This window comes from Typopeltis vanoorti, chromosome 2, assembly GCF_054136105.1.
Source record: "Typopeltis vanoorti isolate ZY-2024b chromosome 2, IOZ_Tvanoo_1.0, whole genome shotgun sequence".
Taxonomy (NCBI): domain Eukaryota; kingdom Metazoa; phylum Arthropoda; class Arachnida; order Uropygi; family Thelyphonidae; genus Typopeltis; species Typopeltis vanoorti.
In genome coordinates, this window is record NC_143550.1 from 146,751,836 (window position 1) to 146,771,495 (window position 19,660).

At 35.8% G+C, this 19,660-nt stretch overlaps 1 protein-coding gene across 1 annotated transcript in view; it reads left to right on the forward strand.

Moving 5' to 3' along the window:
* Positions 1-626: 626 nt before the first annotated feature.
* Positions 627-19,660, forward strand: part of ncm (pre-mRNA-splicing factor nucampholin) — a 306,231-nt gene continuing 287,197 nt past the window's right edge. The window contains exon 1 of the mRNA XM_090408753.1: positions 627-907. Coding sequence (XP_090264879.1) covers positions 897-907 — 11 coding nt within the window. The 5' untranslated portion in view covers positions 627-896. The remainder of the gene's footprint in view (positions 908-19,660) is intronic.

Consider the following 19,660-nt stretch of genomic DNA (forward strand, 5'->3'; position numbering starts at 1 on the left):
AATACCAAGGTTTAAGTAATACAGAGCTTATAAATATTTTATGATGAATGACAACAGCAGCTCTTGGACTCATAGACTACAGTGAGATGAGTTTTGACTTTTTTCTTTTCATTTTTGTTGTACATGTTTTAATTTAGAGGTTTTATATTGAGTTCATCTATGATAATAAGGTAGTGATATCGTAAAATGCCCAAAACAGATTGAAACGAAAGAAAATAAAATCTAGTACTTTTTTTTCAGATTTAGTACCTTTTTCTTGCATAAGTTGGTACGAAATATTTTTGCTGAGTGGTCACCCTGATGGTTATACAAATTATTGGTATCCATGATATCATGTACGATTATAGGTTATGAATAATAATTTTTGACTGATCAATATTAAATATATTTATAATTTTTATTAAAAACGGAACAAAATTGACGTTTTTATTAAAACGACGGGACGGCTTGGAAATATGAAAAAAAAACCCGGTACTGTCCCGTTTTAAACGGTACGTATGATCAGCCTATCCATGCTATGTTCCGCCTATAGCTTTAGCAAAAGCAAATTATCATGGGGTATTCGTTCTCCTTGTCTAGCTGAATGGCTGCATGGTTATAGGTGGCGTACTAAGTTTCCGCCGTGTTATTCTAATGTAGTGTAACATACATACTCATGGCAATTCTTTAAAAGTGTAAAGTTAATGATATAGTAATTGTATATATGTTACAATGTTTTTACATATACTAAAATATATGCAGATTCTTTTAACTGCTTCAATTACAACAATGTTTTCTTACACAGTAGTAAATAGAATGATATGAATAAGTGTAGGCTTAGCGAATTTCCATGCACTAATATCATCGGAACTTGCGTTAATATACAACCTTAAGTTTGAATTTTCGGTTGTTTTGATATGGGCAAAAGGTTAGTGATCTATAATGATTTGCTTCTTCAGATGTTTTTTTTTTATTTCAGAAAAAAAAAGCGTTACATTTAATTTCTATGATAGTTAATGCCGTAGATATATTTTAGTTTCTGAACTACACAGTTAAGTAATGTGGGTCAAAGTCCCCGGTTACTCTGACGATAGATAATTCGAATTACCCTTTGAAGTGTGTCAAGTGAATATGAGGGAAAGATGCTGTCTTTCATTAAATGAAAATGTATAGTACAGAGTGTTATTAGGACTTCAATTTCCTCTAAGCCCTTGTTACTGCAGTATTCTTGTTTATTGATATTATATTATTCATTAAGATAATCAGCACTAACTGTAAACTGGGCTGGACTTGAACATCCACCTTTAATATACACATATATTACCAAGCGAAGCAGCCAATGACTTGTTTATTTTGAATGAAACAGAAGTTTTGATATTTGGTGTTTAGGTGTCTGCCTAACCTCCACACAATGATAAAAAGATGTAATCCTCATGAGAGGGAATTGCATGTTTTTTTTTTATTTTTTATATCATATTTTATATTGAAACATAACAAAATTGTGCTGCACTTCCATAGCAGTTGGAAGAATGACAGAACACTCTGACATTCAATTGGAAGGATATGAGTTTGATTCTCCCATGATAGAGGACTTTTCATTAAGTTTTTTTGTTTTTTTTATATATATATATATATATATATATATGAAGGCGAGTTTGCTAATCTCATATGGAGATGATAGTTTTTTTTCTTTTCTTTTTTCTCCCATTCTGTGTATAGGCAGATTAGCTAGAGAACACATACAGCTTGAAGATAAAAATATTGTTAATGGCTGATAGATTGCACAGTGTGTATAGTGGATAGAGAAGTGTAGATGTTTGTGTAGAGCACTCTCTTGCAACAAGTTCTTGGAAGTCTTAAATGTTTCAAGGTTTTAGTGATTAACTAGTATTTCCAAAACTAGTCATTCTCTTTCACTCAGTATGCTATTTCACAACCAACCAACTCTTAATTATATGCAAATGCAGTGTTTCAGCTCTGTGTCTATTCTACAGGTACTTCATTGTTCTGCTGAAGTGGGTAACCATCATTCCCCCACCTTCAATTGCATCTGTTACTGTAAGAGTAGCAGCTGTCTAGTACCTCTTTATTGTGCAACTGCAAATGCATTGAACCTGCTTTTCTTCTATCTCTTTTCTTCCATCTACCTCTGTCCTCTGGAACGGTCTACTGCAAGAGGTATTTCCAGACAACTATGACCTGCAACTCGTTTAAAAAAAAAATATCAGTAGACTTCTAACTCCTCACCTGCATCAAAGACATAGAAGTGATGTGCTTATAGGTTCTTCAACTTATGTATGGCATCAAAGCAAAGATCTGGTTTCAATTTAAGAAGACTGTATACTTTTCTAATATATTAAGTATTTTTCAGCCTCCAGTTGCTGTACCAATAAGTACAGCAGTTGTCTCACACTGGGCGATAAAATTCACCGACCACTTAGATTTTCACAAATATTCCTGTCCACAGTAAGATTTGAACTCACTTTAAGAGTAAATATGCTAATCACTTAACCAGGTGGTAGAAAATTTAACGACTTAGGAAATTGAAGCACATGTATGCCATTTTACCTTTAAGGACATTGAGAACCAACTTATACTTTGAGACAAGTTTTTTTTTTTCCCATCTTAGTTTCAAATAATTTGATTACATTAAATTTGAATACATATTAAAAATTATAAAAAAGTCTGTAACATTAATAAAAATAGTTAAAACATATAAATAGTTTATATATAAACATACACACATAATGTAATTATTTTAAAATTTAGCGGTGTTTTATGAACTTTGACTAGCAGAATATTTTATTCATTGTAAATAAACAGACTATTTTTGGGAAGATGTAAATCTGACAAGGAAGAGTTCCAAACTGTAAAAATTTACACAATGCATATAACTAAACAACATGGAGAAAGAGTGAAGGGTTTTTGATTTCTCAAAATGCTCCATGTAGTAGTAGTTTACAGGGTAGAAAATAATGGAGAATTCATTGCCATTCCTTCAAGTTGTTTTTAGAAGTTATCCTGATGTGAAAACTGCTATTCATAGCAAAATCGGATAATTTTCATGCTGTCAAGAGGAACATCTTTATGTAAGAATTCTGATGCATCAGCTGGTAGAATATTAGTCAAAAATTCAGAACCACATTCAAGGTGATTTAAAAGCGTGGGCAAGAAAATACCAGAGATCTTTTTAAAAGCTTATTTCATTTATCTTATTTTTTTTTTTTTTGTAAGGAGGAGAATTATTTGTAAACACAATGATACAGGCAAATGTTTGTATAGCTTATATGTAGGATTCCCTGTACATTCCATCATTTCGCTAATTGGCATATTTCTTTATGTTTTGGCATAACAAATATGGATCATTTTTGTTGGATGTGAATAGAGTTCAAACTTCATCCTATAATTGAACTCTATCCATATAATCTTTTATTGTTTATGCCATTATACAATGGATAGGAACATAAACTGGCATAAATAACAGAATGACTTATGTGATAATTTTTATTTATCATGCTCTAGTATCAAGAACATCCTCAGTATGAATTATAAATTCAACAGGCAAAAGAGACAGTTGGAAGAGTCAACCAAGAAAGATTTTGAGTTACATGCAAATGACATAGTGGCACGGTCTAAAATACATTAAGATCCTAACTACATAATTTTAGAACAACAGATATATTATTGTACTAAAGAAAACCTATTAAACATTGCAGGACATACAACTATTTTGAGGAATAATTTCAGTCCATCACTGCTCTATTTGTATGTATCGACATTCTAAGAGAGAACTACTTTTGTGATTGATCGTAGTCTTTTTCAGAGGACTCTATGTTCAGTGGATATGGCATGTTCTGTGGGTCACGACTGTTCTGTCTCATGGAATTCAGTATAATTGAGATGTTCATCATGTTGAGCAATTGTAGATCTACCAGTTTGGCTGAAGTAACTCATAACAGGGAATTTGATACTACCAGGACAGGTTTGAGGTGGAAGTTATCTATTGTAGAGCCTAAAAAAGGCAGAAATCTTGTTAATAGTGTTAAAGGTTCAAGGGAAAATCCTATTCCTCTGTTACAAATAGTTCTCATTTCAAAGATAAAATCTCTACAATATTTCTTTGTCTCAGTGATCTTTTGATAAGTTAGGATGTTGTTTTTTAGTTCTCAGATGTTCCCCCCCTGGATGAAATATTGGACTTCTTTCATCAAGACTTTCCTGCAGATATTCTTTTCCCTCTTTGATTTTGTCACCCACACTCCTTTACTAATTAAAACAAGTACTAGCAGATTGAAGGTACAGCCATGGGTAGTCCTCTTTCTCTAACCCTTGCAAACTATTTCATGGAGTGATTGAACAAAGTGACACTAGACATGTCTCTTAAATTTTCCTTATGGTACAGATATGTGGGTGACATTTTTACAGTTTGGCATGGTCCCCTTTATATAATTTCAAGATTTCATTATAAAGCTTAATCGATTTCACCAAAATAGTAGCTTACGCTTCACCATTTTTAGTAAGAACTCCCCCCCCCCCACACACACACACTGTTCCACATCACTGTCATTGCCAAAAATCTGGCACTATTAACACTTTCACATCAGGCTTACTCTGTGTGTTCTACTGAAGTGTTGCTGTCATAAGAAGTAGGCCATTTTTCCATTACATTACCATTCCTTATGTTAAAGGTGTTTCTTCTTTACTGGCTTCATGTCTTCTTTCATCCTATTAATAGGATTTCTACTTTTTTAGTCCCTGCAATGGAAGAACTTCCACCTTTAACTTCCACTAGTCTTTTATTAAATTTCCTGCAATTGTGGGGATTATTATACTTTAGCTATATTGGTAGAGTTGTTGTTTGTCAATGCATGCACACATACGTTTAGATTTGTTATTATATTTTTTTATATTTTTATATAATTTTCATACATATATTTTATATAAATATTTTTTTAATAAAGTTATAATAGTTTTATATTATATTTTGTTATTACACACACACACACACACACATGGGGGGGGGTGCTGAAAAGTTCTGATAAGCACCTAGAACAAAAATGATATTGCAGCAACTGATATAATCAGAAAAAAGACCAGAGGATTGCAAATGATGCAGCATTGTAACAAGTGTATAACTCTGTGGGGAATATGTAGAATAACGTGCAAGTTACGTGGTTTTATCTCGGTTCCTTCATGGTGATTATCGCAACTTTGCAGCACACCCCTGTATGATGGGCTGATTAGGATATAGTTCATTTTTTCACCATGTCAGTACATTTTTTAAGATATAATAATATATTTCTTATTCTAAAATTATACAGTCTGTACCTCAATGTATTTTAGATCATGCCACCCTTTGTCATCTGCATGTAGCTCATGTTTTCATTGTTGAATCTTCTGGTTGTATCTTCTACCTGTTTAATTTAAAATTCATACTGGGGCTGCTCTTGCTGCTAAGAAAAAAAAATCTAATGATAAAAATTAGGACTTAAGTTATTCCATTGTTATTATTTGTTTATGAAATTTTTATATATATATACAGGGAACCCTCGTATAACGCAGATGTTAGGTTCTGTAGAAATGCCACGTTATATAAATCGTATTATGTGAGTCTCAGATCACATAGAAAAAGTAGGGTTATGTTCTGAAATCGTTTTTTAAATTATATAAACAACAATGACATCCAACAAAAAATATTTTTTTATTTAATTCAGGTAATTCATGTAAGTTAAGAAAATATATAAACTATGAAACAAATACATAGTATAAAAATATAAAAATTACAAATTGTACTTAAACTTCATTGCACATAATGCATAAATCTTTTAGGCAAAATAAAATAGTGCATGTTTTAATCTTTCATAGCACAAGGATTTGAGGATTGCTTAAACACTGGTTTTGTCATGCAATCACCTGATGCATTACTACAAAACAGTAGAGTAATTCTATTTTTGGAAACTTTGAATCCAGGAGCTGATCTTTCATTTTTCGAAATACAGGTGCATTTTTGCACTTTTTTCCAATATAACCTAGATTCATCTGCATTGAACACTTGGTCTGCAATATAAATGTTTATAAACTTTGAGAGCTTTTTGGCAATAAGATTTCCAATCATAGGAATTTTCTTTTGAGGTGCAATCTTCTATCGAAATCATTAGAGATTTCTCCATTTTTCCATTAGAATATTGCGTACATGAGCAATGCGCTTTGAACTTATCGTTGACCCAGCAATAAACACTTCCTCGGATTTTATGTTCATTTTGTTTGATTGTTCGAATCATTGATTCATTTAAATTGAAAGTCCCTGCAAAAACTCCTGGTTTTTCTTCATTTTTCAACCGATCCAAGATTTGGAATATTTTTCTTCGAGAGAAATTAATATTGTTTTCAATGTTGGTTTTTCCCTTTCATTGCAGTTTGTGGCAATTACTATAAAAATAATTTTTACACAAGAAAACAAGCATTACATATTGTATGTAACACTCACCAGAAAATAAAGTGCTCAACTTGAGATGAACACACTTATGATTTTTAATGCACTTTTCTGGCAGAAACGAGAACAATTTTTAATAATGAATGTTTTATACGGTAAACAATTGAGGTACATGCGTGCTAAAGGGCATTTCCCTAATATAAATTTGCTGATTATAATTACATGCGGGATACAGGCAGACACATTTAACGAAGATAAAATGTGATTTTTATTCGCGCGGTGTAAAACATCATCATCATCAAATTCCTGCCATGTACCCTCAAAGTGTGTACAGGATATGATAGTACTACATGAAAAAAATTACATCATTACTAACTTCCTATCTACAATTTTCCTCCAAATCAGTCTGTTACTTGTCAAGGCTTCAACATTATCAGATCTTATATTTCTATCATCTAAGGCACTTTGTACCATATCAATCCACCTATATCTTGGTCTTCATCTGGGTCATTTTCCTGACAACCTGGCAGAGAACACTTGTTTTGCTAATCTTTCTTCGTCCATTCTGAGATTAGCTCTGCTAACGCATTCTTGGATGTTGACAATGTCAAGTTCTTTCCTAATATCCTCGTTTTTAATATGATATTGCCATTGATGCCATCTGTTCATCCCTATAATCTTTCTCAGGACTCTCATATCTGCGGTCTCTAGTCTTTGGTCAAGTGTTTTACTTCTGACCCAGCTCTCAAATCCATAAGTTAAAACTGGTTTGAACACTGTCTTGTACACAGCTAATTTAGTGTTCCGACTAATTTCTCTCTTCTTCCATATGAATTTATTCAATTGACTTCCTACTATACCAGCTTTGCTGATTCTGTTGTCTATTTCTATATTTAATTTACCATCTTCAGTAAAAATCGTGCCTAAGTAGTGGAAATGTGTCACTTGTTCCACAGGTTCTCCATTCACAACACAGTTGACATTTTCAATGATTCTGCCTATTTTCATTGTCTTTGTCTTTTTGTTGCTGACCTTCATGCCATATCTATTACAACAGCTATTCAATTTCGTCAGAGAATCTTGCAGACTTGTAGCGGATTTATTTAGAAGTATAACATCATCCGCATAAAGCAAAGAGCTGACATTAACATCTCCAATTTTGATATCATGTTTAATACCACTTTCCTTCATAATGTGATCCATATACATAATGAATGACAGAGGGGATAATGTACATCCTTGTCTCACACCAGATTTAACATTAAAACATCTTTCTGTTCTTCCTTCAATTCTAACAGCTGACTTACAACTCGAATAAAGATCAAGTATTGCTTGATATAATTCCCCATTGACACCATATAACTGTAGCGTGTTGAATAGCTTCTCTCTGGGCACCTTGTCATATGCCTTTTCCAAATCGACAAAACTTAAATACAGATCTCTGTTATATTCCCATGCTTTCTCGACTATTTGTCGTAAAGTGAAAATCTGATCCTTACAGCCTCTATTTGGCCTGAATCCAGCTTGTTCTTCACCAAACTTTTCTTCCACAATTCTTCTCAACCGTTTCTCAAGTATACTTGCATAGATCTTGCCAGGAACACTCAATAGGGAAATACCTCTATAATTCATACATTCAGTTTTATTTCCCTTTTTATATATGGGTACTATGAGAGCTCTACTCCAATCATCGGGAATTCGTCCCTCTGTCCAGGCTTTCTGAACTATGCAGTGTAGCCACTGTAAGACTCTTATACGACCATACTTCAGCATTTCTGGTCGAATATCATCTACTTCTGATGCCTTTCCACATTTCAAGCCTTTGATGGCTTTTTCTACTTCAAGTATGGATATGTATTCCTGACTGCATGCCTGGTCAGTGTTTTTTACCACTGCGCTGTCATCACTGCTTGTTTCATTTAGCAGTTTTTCAAAGTAATTACTCCATACTTCAAGGATATCTTTTTCTCCGGTTTTCATGTCACCTTTATCATCTCTAACTCCTTTTACAGCACTCATTCCTCCATTCCTAAGCTTCTTCAACAACCTCCAGAAAATTTTGCCACCTTCTTGATATTTATTTTCTATATTCTTGCCAAAGTCCTCCCATGACTTTTGTTTAGCTAGTTTTACACAGTGTTTAACATTTTTGCATTTGTCTCTGTATTCTCTAAGAGAACAAGCTGACTTATTTGACAAGAACTTTTGATATGCTTTCTTCTTTTCCTTCACTGCCTCTTTAACTTCCTGTGTCCACCAGGGAGTTCTGATTTTTTTATCCTTGCAGACAACCTTACCACATGCCTCTCTAGCAGAATCAATCAATGTTTCCTTAAGAGTTTGCCACTGAATCTCCAAGGTTTGATTCCTGTTCTCAAACTCTTTCATTTTTTCTTCAATAATCTTTGTGTATTTTAGTCTACAATTCACATCTGAGAGCTGCTCAACTTTTATTCGCTTTAAAACTTTCTTACACGTTATTCTTTTCAATATGAAATTCAATTTTATCCTGCTCAAGACTAAATAGTGATTACTTCCAATTTCAAATCCTCTGTACACTCTACTGTCCTGCACCAGGGAGAAAACATCACATCAACAATAACATAGTCAATGAGACTTTTCTTATTCCTTGCCTCTTCTCTCCATGTGAATTTGTGCACATTTTTATGTTGGAACATGGTGTTAGTAATAACCAGTCCATGTCCTGAGCAGAAATCCAACAGATATTTGCCATTATTATTAGCTTTGCTCTTTTCTCCAAATTTTCCCAAAATATTTTTGTATGTCTCACAATCATTTCCTACTCTGCTATTTAGATCCCCAACAAGGACCAACTTTTCCTTTTTCATTGTGTCAGTTGGTTTTTCTAAAGCCTCAAAAAATTCCTCCACTTCTACCTTAGTAGAGCCTTCTGTGGGACCCTAGGCACAAATAAGTCTCATTGTCCAGTTCCCCATTCTCATATTTGCCCTCCTTGAGACTGACTGCCATTCAAGAAGATTAGCCTCGTATTTTGTGTTGAATACTATGGCTACTCCTTTTCCTTGATTGTCATTACCTGAATATAACATTTTGTATTTATTGCTCAGAAAGATCTTACCAGTTTTTGTCTTTTTTGTTTCAGTCACCCCTATTATGTTGATCTAGTACTTATCTAATTTCTCAGCTAGCTCCATTTCTTTGCCATTCAGGCTTCTTATGTTGATAGTACCGATCTTTAACTCTGGTGATGTTGAGTTGGGGTTTGTTTTCAGATTTGTTCCAGTAGCTGACATTTCGCCGTTCGCCCTGGTTCCCTGGCAAAAACAACGGGGACCTTGTTTAACCGGGCGATGCCCCAGCCGGCATGAAATTTTGTCATGTCGTACCATCATTTTTTATTTTGGTTTAACTAATAAGAATACAATTTGGTCGGCTAAATTCCAAATTGCCAGCCCATCCTCGTTCGTTCAGGATCCAGGTAGATACCCAACAGGGTGCACCACGAGATGGTGAGGATTGGACATTAGGTCAGAAGCCCTGATCGGTTCTCCGCATTCCTTTAAAGGCTATGTGGAGATCTCCTCTCAGTTATACAGCCTTGACACTTATGCACCCCGGTGTAAAACATATGAAAAGATAAGGGTTACTACAATTTGTAGACCGTGTTTTTATCGGAACCGTGTTGTATAAGTACTGCATTCAACAAGGGTTACTACAATTTTAGACCGCGTTGTATAAGTACCGTGTTATAAGAGGGTTACCTGTATGTTATTATATGGTATCTCTACCTGTGTAGCTCAGTGGAAGTGGTGCTTGCATCCTCCATGCTAGGCTGCACGAAGATAGACATGGTTCGAGTCTAGTCACTGACTGGAGGAACTCTTTCTAAGCCTTTCTTCGACTGGTTCCTGAATTAGTTGATCTTTGGCATAGGCATGTGGTTTTTTTCTCACAGAAACTCGGGTTTTTCATATCGTAAACTCAAGAAAATCAACCATAGAACCCACATTATTTCAGACAGTAACATATCCTGTTAGGATTAGGTACCAAGAGATGGCAGCACTTGTGCCAGTCTCATCAGTGGAAGCCTACAATTAGTGATAGACATGGGCCACTATCTCTGATTGGCTGTCAGTGGAGATTGAACTGCCCACTAACTCTCCAAAAGCTAGATGGCTTTTGGAGAGTGAGTATTATTTGACTGAGTATTTGGAGGCTTATTATTACAGTATCTCTATGGAGTCCATAGACTCATTGTCAGATACCCAAACTAACTATTATATGCACAAAACCTATCATATCTTTCCTTAAACTCATCTTCTTCTTCGTCTGTGATCTCTTGTGCTTTTAAGCATTGAGATTTTACCAAAGATATTTCCATGCCATCCTGTCCAAGGCTTGTTCTTTTGCTTCTTTCCAGTTAATTCTCTTCTTTTCCAATTTTTCTTTAATTTCCTTTTGCCAACCTTTCCTGGGCCTGGCTATGTTTTTTTTTCCTGTTTTCTGTCTTTCATATACAGTTTTTGCTATTATTCATTCTTCCATTCGATTAAGATGTCCAAACCATCTCATTTGGGCTTGTGTTATGAATTGGTTCAGAGGTGCAACTTGAAGGCTGTCTCTTATAATTTGATTTCTTATTTGGTCTAGTCTTGTTTTTTTTTGCCATTTTCCTAAGATATTTCATTTCAGTTGTTTGTAGTTTGTTTGTGTTTCCTGTTGTTAAACACTAGGACTCGCAACTGTATGTTGGTACAAACACTGAATGGTACACTGCCATTTTGGTATTTTGGGTAACCCCCCCCCCCCCCCCCACCATTATCCTGCTGCTAATTTCTGTGTCTAGTCTACCATCTTCTTGTATATATGATCCCAAGTATTTAAAGGAGTGAACTTGTTCCAGTTGATGGTTCTCTATTTTTATTGTGTGTTTTGGTTGGTTTCTAGATATGATCATTGTTTTATTTATATTTATGGTCATATTCCTTTTCTTTGTTTCTTCATACCAAATGTTGATGTTGTACTACATTCACTCAGGAAACTTGCAGCTAATTCTGCAATTCATTCCACTCATTCACCATTTTCTTATGTAAAAAATCTAGGTTGCACACCCCCTACTAACCACACTCTTATACAACTTCCATGGATGACCATTAGTTTTCTATTTTTTATATATTGAAAAATTTCCTTTGCATCAATTTTAATAAAATTCCTTTAATATCTTAAAAGTTCCCATCATGTTCCTTTTTTCCCCACCAATCAACTAAACTTTGTAGCCCACAAACCTTCAATCTATCCTCGTAGAGAGCATTCCACAGACCTGTCACCAGCTTAATCACTCATCTCTGAATCTTCTTACCAGGTTTGGTCACCTGGTCCCCAAGAAACCCAGGTGACCAAATCTCTGCACAGTAGTCAAGATGTGGCTGAATCAGGGCCTTATTATGAGAGATAACTTCCCTATCTTTACTTGTTACTGTGTTTTTCAACATCCAAGTAATCCAGACCTGCACACAATAGTCCAAATGAGGTATTCTCCAGGCCTTGTAAAGAGGCAAAATGACTTCCTTATCTTTCCACGCAAAAGTTCGTTTCAGCATTGCAACATTGCCCCCTGAACTTCAACTTGCTATCTACTAATGCTGCAAAATCCCTAGATTGATCAGTTTTTTATAGTATAATCCCTCCAATATAATAAGATATTGGATATCTAATCACTTCAATTATGCATGACTTTATTGACGTTGAACCCACATCCATTTTCCCATGCCCACAATTCCATCCTATTCAAATCATTCCGCAAATACTGCACATCAGCAGCATTCCTGATTACTCTGCCTGTCTTTCCATCACCAGCAAATAGCTGTATGTCTCCTGTCAAATCCTTTTCCAGTGTCATTAATGTGCAGTTTGACTAACAGTGGACCAAGGACCAGGGTCGCCCCGTGCAGTAGCATATTTTGCCGCCCCTTCTCCCTTATTTTTCGTATAATTTATGCCAACTTTGCCACCCCGTGCAAATTCACATCTTGCACCGTCGGTAGAGCCTACTCTGCCAAGGACTGATCCTTGTGGTACACCACTTGTTACCTTAAATCTTACAGACTAACATCCCCTGTATACCACTTTTTGATATCTGTCAGTCAGCCATCCTCTTATCCATGCTAATATTTTATAATCGAAACCTATATTTTCCACTTTATGCAACAGTCTTCTATGCAGTATTCTGTCAAAAGCCTTAGCAAAATCTAAAAGTATCATGGTGTACCCATTCCTCTTGTCTAGTTCACATGACCTTCTCTTAGTAAATCCATTCTGTTCATTGCGAAGTAGAGATTCACTGTCAACCTATTTCTGAATGCAAGCCCTAACCAATTTTCCCAAAATCTTCGCCACCACTCCTGAAATGCTGATTGATAGATAGTTGCATACATCGGTCTTTGCACCACCCTTGTGCAATGGGATTACCATACATTCTTTACATTACTATGGAATCTTCCCTGTTCTGAGACTCAAATTATATAGCCTGGTGAAAGGAATAGCAATTCAGCTGTGAACACTTTTTTAGCATCCATGTTGATATCCCACCAGCCCCTGTTGCTGAATTCTTATTTGGTTTGTGCAACACCTTTAATACCTCTCCATACATCTGAGTTCCTTCATGCCGTGAACTCAATGTTACATATACCAGATCGATAACTTTTAGCAAAATGGGCACTCCTTTGAACAATCTCTTCTGCATGTCACCCTCATACCATCTGCATTTAGTAGTTATTCTTTCCTGTCCATTCTTTCTTTTACTTACAGCATATCAGTAGAATTCTTGTGGGTTGTCTTTAGCTTGCAGAGCCAGTTTCTTTTCGTTCCCAGACTTAGCTTTCCATAAAATAGTTGGCCTGCTGCTTATAATTTTCATAATGGACATCATTCTTATACATACAGTATTCCTTCCACATCATCCTTTTCTTACTCATCCTTCTCTTACTTAATAAGATTACACATCCATTTGACTCCTACCCTGTCTATTCTTCAAACTTTTAGGACACATTCTGATATTGCATCATTTAAGTATTTTTTAAATGCTTTTCATGCACTGTCAATATTCTTCCCATCCAGCAACCACTACCATTGCACCAAACCCAGTATACTCCTCAGTTGGTCATGATTTCCTGCTTTGTAGTTCAGTTTGTAACCTTTTCTGAATGAAACATTCATAAATTTAGCCACTTCCCAAGTGAATCTTACATGATCACTGTCACCAACTGGAGGCAGAATAGTTACGTCTTTAACTGAAACACCTTCTGACACTATAATCAAATCTAGCATTCTTTGACCTTGAGTTCCTTCTGTCACATACTGCTTGAGGAAGTTGTCCTGCAACAGCTCAATAAATGCATTTTCATTCTCCTCATGAGATTCTACTGCTACCTAGTAGAGTTTATTCTTTCCTGTCCATTCTTTCTTTTACTTGCAGCTTATCAATAGAATTCTTGTGGGTTGTCTTTAGCTTGCAGACCCAGTTTCTTTTCATTCCCAGACTTAGCTTTCTGTAAAAGTCATGTTTGAATAATTAAAGTCTCCCATTATGATTACTCTTTTCATGTCTGTCGTCTCTATTTGGTGATGCATTTCTTCATCATGAGAACTGATCCACCAGGTCTGTAACAACTTCCCATATATCTGATCTTGTAAGATTCCACCTCACACCCAATGGCTTCAAACTCACTGGCATATGAAATACTGTTACTTGGAAGGTTTTATTTCCCACTTGGTTAGACTATAATAAATTTTGTTTAATCCTTTATCCAAGTGTAAGTAAACAAAGTTTGCACCTGAAGTATCTTCAGGACTGAGGAAACTTGTGGTAAAGGTGGACCAAGCTCACATCACTCCTTGTCTCAGTATCTCCCATAATGCAAAGCACATCTCCTTGCAGACATGTATAATGCTATGCATTAATGGAAAGGCCACTACCCAGACCGGTTTCGACCTTTATTGAAAGTTCAAGTACAGGTCAAACTCCAAAAACTCAGCGTTGTTTCCCCTCAGTAACAGGCTCACCCTGCCACAGTGTAGGCTCACCACCACAGTGGTGAGCCTACACTGTGGCAGGCTCACCACTGAGCAGAGCCGCTCATTTGCTCATATGTCATCTGAGGGGTAACAGCAGCAGCCGCGCCTCAGTTAACTTCACAGGCTACAGCATTACCATTCATTACCTCCCCACAACCCAGGACCTGGATGACAGCAACAGCCGAGCCTCAGTTAAAACGTCAAGAGCTACAGCATTGCCATTCATCACCCAAGCTTCCAATCGGTTTCAACCTTTATTAAGGTCTCGTCAGCAGGAACCAGACCCAGAAGTGGTGATACTAAGGCAGATGCAATGGAGAAGTCATATTTACCTATACGAGTTGCCAAAAGGTGTACCACCTTATTATTAAATTACTCTGGATTTAGAGAAAGATGTTGGAAGTTTTTTTTTGTATTTTTTTTCCACTTGGTTAGAGTATAATAAATTTAGTTTAATCCTTTATCCAAGTGTAAGCAAACAAAGTTTGTGCCTTAAGTATCTTCAGGACTGAGGCAACTCGTGGTAAAGGTGGACCAAGCTCTCATCACTCCTTGTCTCAGTATTTCCCATAATGCAAAGCACATCTCCTTGCAGACATGTATAATGCTATGCATTAAGGGGAGGGCCACTACCCAGACCGTTTTCGACCTTTATTGAGGTCTTGTCAATAGGAGCCAGACCCAAAAGTGGTGATACTAAGGCAGAACCAATGGAGAAGCCATTCACATGTCTGCAAGGAGATGTGCTTTGCATTATGGGAGATACTGAGACAAGGAGTGATGAGAGCTTGGTCCACCTTTACCAAGAGTCCAGACCAACTGAACACAAAGGCAAAATTGTTCTCTCCTCGTAATGATTTCCATGATACTGCCCATTCCTGTCATTAAGACAGTTATTAACACATCATTAACATTGTTGCTCTTATACTCATGCTCTCACCATGCTTCCCTTTTATAATTTAGTTTCCCTGATTCTCTGTGTTCGGTCTCATACCAGTTATTAGTTTTTCAAGACTCCTGATACCAAGTGCAATCAGGTGTAGGCTATCCCTCTTATACACAAATCTAATCTTCCCTCAAGTTCACTCCACACACTGAAAAACTCGCATCCATTCTTTCTACACAGCTTATGCATCGAATGATTTGCCATCGTAGCCCTCTTTGTAATTTATTTTTATCATATCAAGTTAATATACTATTTTCACTTTCTCACTCTTCACTCTCACATGTCGAGGCATTTTGTATTTCCACCCATGAAAGGTTGAAGACAGTAGCATATTAGTATGTTTGGGTAAATATTGTTTAAATAGGGAATATTTAAAATGATTATTTTAAATAATAAAAATGAATAATTGCCAACCCCTTAGCCTTTGTAATGTTTGGAAACCCTACTCTAGAGATAACAAAACATGGGTTTTTTTCATGTCACTTTAGACTTATAATAAACAGAGAGGTGATGTTACACCTTTTGATGAAAAGCGTCTAGTACTATCATAATGGGGTTGAAATCCATGTCATTTAGTATAATGGCCATGCAGAGAAACTTAACTTACCAGACCATCAAGGCTATTTGTAGCATGAGAAAATAAGAATCATATACATTATTCTTTATTGTATTTTGAAAGTACTCTGCTATGTAGTTATCATAATATTTTGCATTATAAATTATACTTAACAAAAAATTATATTCTTGTCAAGTACTATTTACTTTGTAACCAAGCAAAAAACTTTCGATAACTGTTTCATCATTAGGGAGAAACATTAATGAAACATTAGGGAGAAATCATTAAAATGAAGAAGCAAACACAAATGCAATAATACCAAAAAAAAAGTAAATTAATGTTCTTTTTTTTTGTTTTGTTTGAGGAAGTTGTCCTGCAACAGCTCAATAAATGCATTTTCATTCTCCTCATGAGATTCTACTGCTACCTAGTAGAGTTTATTCTTTCCTGTCCATTCTTTCTTTTACTTGCAGCATATCAATAGAATTCTTGTGGGTTGTCTTTAGCTTGCAGACCCAGTTTCTTTTCATTCCCAGACTTAGCTTTCTGTAAAAGTCATGTATATTTATTTCTGTATATTTTTTAAAATGGAGAAATATCGGCATTTATTATAGTTTGAATTATTCTCTAAAGTTTTTTTTTTTTTTTGCGTGTGTTTAAAATGTGTATATTTAAGTATTGGCAGCTATACTACCATAGGAAAAAAATGAAATGTTGATTACTATTATCGTGTTCCATTTTGTTTTATTTTTGTCATTTAAGCGGTAGGGTGGCCGAGCAGTCTAAGGTGCTGGCTTAAGGCACCAGTCTCTTCGGAGGTGTGGGTTCGAATCTCGCCCCTGCCAAGGAGTTTTTTTTGCAGCCGTGATCGTCTAGTGGTTAGGACATTGCGCTGTGGCCGCAATAACCCAGGTTCAAATCCTGATCACAGCAAGTATGTATTTCTGTACAAAGTTAATTACAGAAAAAAGAGTATATGTTTTTTTAAGCACCTCCATAGCACAATTGGAAGAACGACGGTACGTTGCGCCCTTTGATTGGAAAAAGCCTAAGTTTGATTCTTGTTGTAACGGGAGGAATGTTTATATGGACTTTTTCAATCGAAGGTGAGTTAGCTGATCTCATACGGAGGTAGCAGGGTTTTTTCTCCCAGAAACTCAGGATTTTTCATCCCTCATACATACAAATTGGCCCTTCAGAACACACGTAATTTATAGACAAAAAATACCGGTTGTGGTGGTGGGCAGTAGATGGTATTGATGTAGATGATTGGTTGCTCAGTGGATGATTGTAGTGGTTAAGACAGAGAGTTGTACAGTGGGTGTCTCCCATGATGAGTCTGCGGACTCCTTGGAGGTGTCATGATTAATAATAACTATATACGTTGCTGGCGTAGATAGTGTCTCTGCTCTCCAGCCAACTGGTTGTAGTGGCACCGAGTGTTTTTGAAGTCTCTAAGTGGTTGCAGTAGGCAGTTTACATTGTCTGATGGTATTACCACAATCTTTTGCTGGTAGGATTCAAAAAAAAAAAAAAACTCATAAAACACTAAAATTACTTAAACCTTTGTTTAAGAAATAAAAAAAAAAAACTTACTGCATTGTGATGAGTAAAAACTGTGCTTCATTGTGATGTATAAATGGTATCAGCTACTTGCAGTTGATACTACTACAGCTTAGGTAGTTGAGAGATGCAAAGTTCATTACATCTAATGCTTCTTCAGTTCATAAGTTCTATTTCTTACTTTTGATGTTGATTGCAGATGAGTATGCGCTGGATAAAAACACACAAGCTAATATAGTCAGCTTTAAAAAGAAAATGAACTTATTTGATATGTAATATCTGTATCAGCATAATCAGAACATGAGTATGTATATCTACTAAAACCAGATATCTCCCCCCCCTCCCCACCTTTCACAAAAAAAGATTACTCTAAATCCATCACCATTCCCTACATCCGAGGCACCTCGGAAAAAATCAAGAAAATCCTAAAAAAAACTTGTTACAGACCATATAGAAAATTGGCATCCTTTTTCCGCTCCACTAAAGACCAACCACTTCCCCTAGACCCTGGTGTATACCAGGTCCCTTGCAGCTGTAAATTGTCCTACTTTGGTCAAATGGACAGGACAGCGAATATCAGAATTTCGGAACACAAGGACTACATCCGGTTTCACCAGTACAGCCACTCTGGGCTTGCAGATCGTGCACTGGATACTTGCCATGGAATAAGGTGGAAGAAAGCCACAGTAATACACCGTAGCAAGTTCAAATATGAAAGCCTATTCATGGAATCAGCCTCAGCCCTTAGGAACATGCCAAACCTCAACAAATTTGGATCCATGAGACTGCCCCAAATTTGGGAAACATATATCAGAAGAACTTCAGCCCAAAGGCCAAGAACACCTAATATAGCCCGCCGGGGGGGGGGGAACCATCAGGACTTTAGGAAAACGGTAGCTTCCTCGCTTCATTTCTCATTTGCTGTTATGTAGTACTCGCATACATGTGTCTTTATCTTTAGTTCCCATGAAGATAGCAACGTGACGTTGCCAAAATATCAGAAAGTATATATTTAATTTATCTTTCTAGTGTACGCTGTCGATTCCTTAAATATTAATTATCATATTTAACCAGCGTATAAGCCTTTCTACAAGGAGTATGTATATCCTAAACAAATTATAAAATTAAAATAGTGGAATATAAAATGAGAGTGCATAACTGACTTATTGGTTTAAAGTTTATTTTTCACTTGGTTAAACTATAATAAATTTAGTTTAATCCTTTATCCAAGTGTGAGCAAACAAAGTTTGCGCCTGAAAGTATCTACAGGACTGGGATAAGTATAACACCGGGAAACTCCTAGCAAAGGTGGATGAAGCTAACATCGCTCCTATCTCAGTATCTCCCATAATGCAAAACACATCTCCTTGCGGATATGTATAATATTATGCATTAAGGGAAGGGCCACAAGTGTGTTTTGCATTATGGGAGATACTGAGATAGGAGTGATGTTAGCTTGGTCCACCTTTGCTATGAGTTGCCCGGTGTTGTACTACCATACCCAAGTCCTGAAGATACTTTCTGGTGCAAACTTTGTTTGCTCGCACTTGGATAAAGGATTAAACTAAATTTATTATTGACACATTGGTTGAGCTGCTACTTTGAAAGCATGAAGCACATTATTAGAATAATTGGAAACCTTGACAAATTATAAAATAATATACTAGAATAATAGAATCTACTAGTTTATTGTTGTTCCCATTTACAAATAGTTATTTGTAAACCTATAGTACATTTTGTACTGTGGGTTGGCTAAGTATTTTTTTAATATTTTTATCAATTATATATATATATATATATATATTCAAGATACCAAGTAATTTTATATAAACTTGGTTTTTAATCCTATTTCCCAAGTAAGCAAACAGACAAGTAAGTCAAGTTTGCACCTGCACATAGTGCAAGTCTGAGGCAACTCGTGGTAGTGCCAGTCTGAAGCAACTCGTGGTAAAGGTGGATTAAGCTATGATCACTTTCCTTAGTATTTTTCCCTTAATGTAAAGCACATCCCCTTGCAGAGATGTATGATGCTATGCATTATAATAAATTTAGTTTAATCCTTTATCCAAGTGTGAGCAAACAAAGTTTGTGCCTGAAAATATCTTCAGGACTGGGGTAAGGTAGTACA